Genomic DNA, 5,536 nt, shown 5'->3' with positions numbered 1-5,536 from the left:
CGGTAAACACTTTTATTGTCTTTAAGCTCCATAATAAAAACCAACATGCGTTGGCGAAGGATCACATGGTACAGTACAGTACTACAACGCTCTAGAACGTGTGAATGGTGAGTTATTCATTTGAGAGTTATAAAATGTTTCTCATCAATGTTCCAAACTCGACAGCCTCAAAGAGACTAACGGCTGAGGTTGAATTGCATGGTTTAGATTGGCCTATAAACATTAACATATATATTTTTTATTTGTTTGTTGATACTGAGTTAAATAAAGAGTTGATATTGTTCGTATTTTATACGGCTTAACACGGTTAAAAAAATTGCTAATGTGGTGTGGTCTGGGATATCTCCTCAGTTTTGTCTCAATGTGCGTACCTAGGATTTGCTAAGTGTCATATATGTTGTGTACCACACGTTGGGTACCCTGTGCGAGAGCGCGGTTACTTAGCCGGCCAGAGTGTTCTCCAGCTGTATGAACAGGCTTGTTGATTATATGCTAAATAAAGGTTCATTCACACCTTCCTACATACTCAACAATTGGCGACGAGCTGGTGAAGGAATCAACGACCAAAGGATCGTAAGTAAACACTGCAATTCCTGCATTTACTCCTCGATCAAATCTTACGGAATTCAAGATGGCTGCCAGTCATACGATAGGCAACATGCAGCCGTTTGACGAAGCCACAGAAACATTCACTTGTTACGTTGAACGGTTAGAGCTATTCTTTGATGCTAACAACATAAATGAAGACAAAAAGACAGCCTCGCTACTTAGTTTAATCGGTCCCAAAACCTACAATCTGTTACGAGGTCTGACCTCACCCAGAAAACCCAAGGACAAAACATACCAAGAGATCATAGAAATTCTTGAGGGTCATTTATCACCACCCCCGCTCGAAATTGGAGAGCGTTACAAATTCCACCAAAGAAATCAAGTGCTTGGCGAAGATATCAACGCATTTGTGGCCTCATTGAAACAAATGACTGAACATTGTAATTTTGGGGAATTTCTTCCCCAGGCCCTCCGCGATCGATTTGGTTGTGGTTTAGCAAATGAATCTATTTCTAAGAAATTGCTGTGCGAGCGTGATTTAACCCTAGAAAAAGCAGTCACCATCGCCAAAGCAATGGAACAGGCCGGGAAAGGTGCCAATGCATCCCACCAAGCACACACCAAGCCCAGACCCCCGAATCTGCCCGGCCACATCAGTCCCGCGTTTTCAAAATGGAGCAAATCCCACAGAAATGTATGAGCTGTGGCAAAAACACACACGCGCGCAGGGACTGTAAGTTCTACAATGCCATTTGCCGCATATGCAACAAGCGCGGGCATATTTCTGATATCTGCATGTCCAGTACCAATCGCAAAAAGAGCACCCCAAGCAAGAACAAACCCACCCACTGTGTAGAGCAGGAAATCTCAGAGGGGGAGGAAGATGAGATCCAGTGCTTACACATTTTCAAATGTGATACAACCAGTCCCCCTATTCTAGTACAAGTCAGCGTTGAAGGGTCCCCGGTTAGCATGGAACTGGACACGGGTTCGTCAGTGTCAATCATCCCGCGCAATGTTTATGAGAGTACATGCAAACACCTAGAGCTCAAACCCGCTAAAGTAAAGCTTCGCACGTATGGTAGTGAGATAATAGTCCCTATGGGTGTGGTCAGCGCGAACATTAGTTATAACGACCAATGCTGTGAGGCAAAGATGTATGTCGTGGATGGACCTAGAGTTGCACTCTTTGGTCGCTCTTGGCTGCGCCTATTCAAACTCGAGTGGCCATCAATCAAGTTGGTTCAAGGCAAGAACACTGCACTGTCAGACCTCACAGAGAAGTATCAAGATGTTTTCAGCGACGAACTAGGCTGTCTCAAGGGATATGCTGCGCAGCTACACGTCCGTGATGTGGCAACTCCAGTACACCAAAAGCACCGCACAGTTCCTTTTGCCATCCGGCACCAGGTGGAAACAGAACTAGAGAACTTAGAAAAACAGGGGATAATCTCTCCTATCACCAATAGCGAATGGGCAACACCTGTTGTCCCGCTGGTGAAGAAATCTGGTGGTATACGCCTATGCGGGGATTTCAAGGTCACGTTAAACCCTGAGCTAGTGGCCGACTCCTATCCCCTTCCAACCCTAGATGATCTGCAAGAAAAAATGAACGGTGGGTCTTTCTTTTCTAAGTTAGACCTTACCAAAGCATACTCCCAGATACCACTCGACGACTCTGCTAAACAGTTCACAACCCTGACCACTCACAAAGGATTGTACGCCTACAATCGACTTCCATTTGGCGTAGCGTCCTCAGCGGCGATTTTCCAGCAACAGATGGACAGAATTTTCAAGGACCTTCCACAAGTACTGTGTTACCAAGACGACATCCTGGTGACAGGAAGAGACAGCGAAGAACACCTTTCAAACCTGGAAGAAGTTTTGCGACGCCTACACGCCAACGGTCTCACAGCACAACGAGAGAAGTGCGAATTCATGCAGCCATCGCTAAAATACCTCGGCCACGTCATCGACAAAGACCACTCCACCCCACGAGTGACAAGGTAGAAGCATCTCCTAAGACGGCACCTGCACTATCACAACCGTCACGATGCTTCACCATTGGCCACAAGGTATGGTATCGAGACTTCAGCGTCTCTGGGGGGAAATGGTCCCCAGGGTGCGTAACAACAAAGATCGGGAATGTGATGTACGAAGTACAGCCAGACAAGTTCCCCCAACAACACGTTCGACGTCATGCAGACCAGCTCTGCGAAAGAACCGCACCTCCTTGTCAAGATAGCATGTCTCACCGAGATCACCAGCTACTTCCGATGACCACGCCAGCAGCTGAGCCACTCAGCTGCACAGAGGGAGATGGCGACGCTACAGAAACATTAAATCCCCCTCAAACAACAAGACAGCAAAATCCACCGACGATCAGTGAGGAAGTTCCCGAGGATGCGGGAGAGCCGGACATGCCTAGGAGGTCGTCACGCGCGAACAAGGGCATAGCGCCAGACAGGCTGAACTTATAATCGGACACGTTACTTCGTTAGTTAGGCTACCCTCGACCCTACAGCTTCCTTAGAAGAGGGGGGAATGTCATATATGTTGTGTACCACACGTTGGGTACCCTGTGCGAGAGCGCGGTTACTTAGCCGGCCAGAGTGTTCTCCAGCTGTATGAACAGGCTTGTTGATTATATGCTAAATAAAGGTTCATTCACACCTTCCTACATACTCAACAATTGGCGACGAGCTGGTGAAGGAATCAACGACCAAAGGATCGTAAGTAAACACTGCAATTCCTGCATTTACTCCTCGATCAAATCTTACGGAATTCAAGATGGCTGCCAGTCATACGATAGGCAACATGCAGCCGTTTGACGAAGCCACAGAAACATTCACTTGTTACGTTGAACGGTTAGAGCTATTCTTTGATGCTAACAACATAAATGAAGACAAAAAGACAGCCTCGCTACTTAGTTTAATCGGTCCCAAAACCTACAATCTGTTACGAGGTCTGACCTCACCCAGAAAACCCAAGGACAAAACATACCAAGAGATCATAGAAATTCTTGAGGGTCATTTATCACCACCCCCGCTCGAAATTGGAGAGCGTTACAAATTCCACCAAAGAAATCAAGTGCTTGGCGAAGATATCAACGCATTTGTGGCCTCATTGAAACAAATGACTGAACATTGTAATTTTGGGGAATTTCTTCCCCAGGCCCTCCGCGATCGATTTGGTTGTGGTTTAGCAAATGAATCTATTTCTAAGAAATTGCTGTGCGAGCGTGATTTAACCCTAGAAAAAGCAGTCACCATCGCCAAAGCAATGGAACAGGCCGGGAAAGGTGCCAATGCATCCCACCAAGCACACACCAAGCCCAGACCCCCGAATCTGCCCGGCCACATCAGTCCCGCGTTTTCAAAATGGAGCAAATCCCACAGACACGCGCGCAGGGACTGTAAGTTCTACAATGCCATTTGCCGCATATGCAACAAGCGCGGGCATATTTCTGATATCTGCATGTCCAGTACCAATCGCAAAAAGAGCACCCCAAGCAAGAACAAACCCACCCACTGTGTAGAGCAGGAAATCTCAGAGGGGGAGGAAGATGAGATCCAGTGCTTACACATTTTCAAATGTGATACAACCAGTCCCCCTATTCTAGTACAAGTCAGCGTTGAAGGGTCCCCGGTTAGCATGGAACTGGACACGGGTTCGTCAGTGTCAATCATCCCGCGCAATGTTTATGAGAGTACATGCAAACACCTAGAGCTCAAACCCGCTAAAGTAAAGCTTCGCACGTATGGTAGTGAGATAATAGTCCCTATGGGTGTGGTCAGCGCGCGAACATTAGTTATAACGACCAATGCTGTGAGGCAAAGATGTATGTCGTGGATGGACCTAGAGTTGCACTCTTTGGTCGCTCTTGGCTGCGCCTATTCAAACTCGAGTGGCCATCAATCAAGTTGGTTCAAGGCAAGAACACTGCACTGTCAGACCTCACAGAGAAGTATCAAGATGTTTTCAGCGACGAACTAGGCTGTCTCAAGGGATATGCTGCGCAGCTACACGTCCGTGATGTGGCAACTCCAGTACACCAAAAGCACCGCACAGTTCCTTTTGCCATCCGGCACCAGGTGGAAACAGAACTAGAGAACTTAGAAAAACAGGGGATAATCTCTCCTATCACCAATAGCGAATGGGCAACACCTGTTGTCCCGCTGGTGAAGAAATCTGGTGGTATACGCCTATGCGGGGATTTCAAGGTCACGTTAAACCCTGAGCTAGTGGCCGACTCCTATCCCCTTCCAACCCTAGATGATCTGCAAGAAAAAATGAACGGTGGGTCTTTCTTTTCTAAGTTAGACCTTACCAAAGCATACTCCCAGATACCACTCGACGACTCTGCTAAACAGTTCACAACCCTGACCACTCACAAAGGATTGTACGCCTACAATCGACTTCCATTTGGCGTAGCGTCCTCAGCGGCGATTTTCCAGCAACAGATGGACAGAATTTTCAAGGACCTTCCACAAGTACTGTGTTACCAAGACGACATCCTGGTGACAGGAAGAGACAGCGAAGAACACCTTTCAAACCTGGAAGAAGTTTTGCGACGCCTACACGCCAACGGTCTCACAGCACAACGAGAGAAGTGCGAATTCATGCAGCCATCGCTAAAATACCTCGGCCACGTCATCGACAAAGACCACTCCACCCCACGAGTGACAAGGTAGAAGCATCTCCTAAGACGGCACCTGCACTATCACAACCGTCACGATGCTTCACCATTGGCCACAAGGTATGGTATCGAGACTTCAGCGTCTCTGGGGGGAAATGGTCCCCAGGGTGCGTAACAACAAAGATCGGGAATGTGATGTACGAAGTACAGCCAGGCAAGTTCCCCCAACAACACGTTCGACGTCATGCAGACCAGCTCTGCGAAAGAACCGCACCTCCTTGTCAAGATAGCATGTCTCACCGAGATCACCAGCTACTTCCGATGACCACGCCAGCAGCTGAGCCACTC

At 47.6% G+C, this 5,536-nt stretch overlaps 2 protein-coding genes across 2 annotated transcripts; both read left to right on the top strand.

Annotated features, from left to right (window-relative positions):
* The first annotated feature begins 1,344 nt into the window (after positions 1 to 1,344).
* LOC116619528 (uncharacterized protein K02A2.6) lies at positions 1,345 to 2,559 on the top strand. Its single transcript, XM_032384393.2, has one exon. It carries the CDS (start codon positions 1,345 to 1,347, stop codon positions 2,557 to 2,559), a length of 1,215 nt encoding a protein of 404 aa, XP_032240284.2.
* A 780-nt stretch (positions 2,560 to 3,339) lies between these two features.
* On the top strand, positions 3,340 to 5,243 carry LOC116610160 (uncharacterized protein K02A2.6-like). Its single transcript, XM_048724401.1, has 2 exons — positions 3,340 to 4,307; positions 4,412 to 5,243. The coding sequence occupies exons 1-2, from the start codon at positions 3,340 to 3,342 to the stop codon at positions 5,241 to 5,243; spliced, it is 1,800 nt and encodes a 599-aa protein (XP_048580358.1).
* The last annotated feature ends 293 nt before the right edge of the window (positions 5,244 to 5,536 follow it).

The sequence above is a fragment of the Nematostella vectensis genome, chromosome 2 (assembly GCF_932526225.1).
Source record: "Nematostella vectensis chromosome 2, jaNemVect1.1, whole genome shotgun sequence".
NCBI classification, from domain to species: Eukaryota; Metazoa; Cnidaria; class Anthozoa; order Actiniaria; family Edwardsiidae; genus Nematostella; species Nematostella vectensis.
This window is presented reverse-complemented; position numbering and strand designations above follow the sequence as displayed.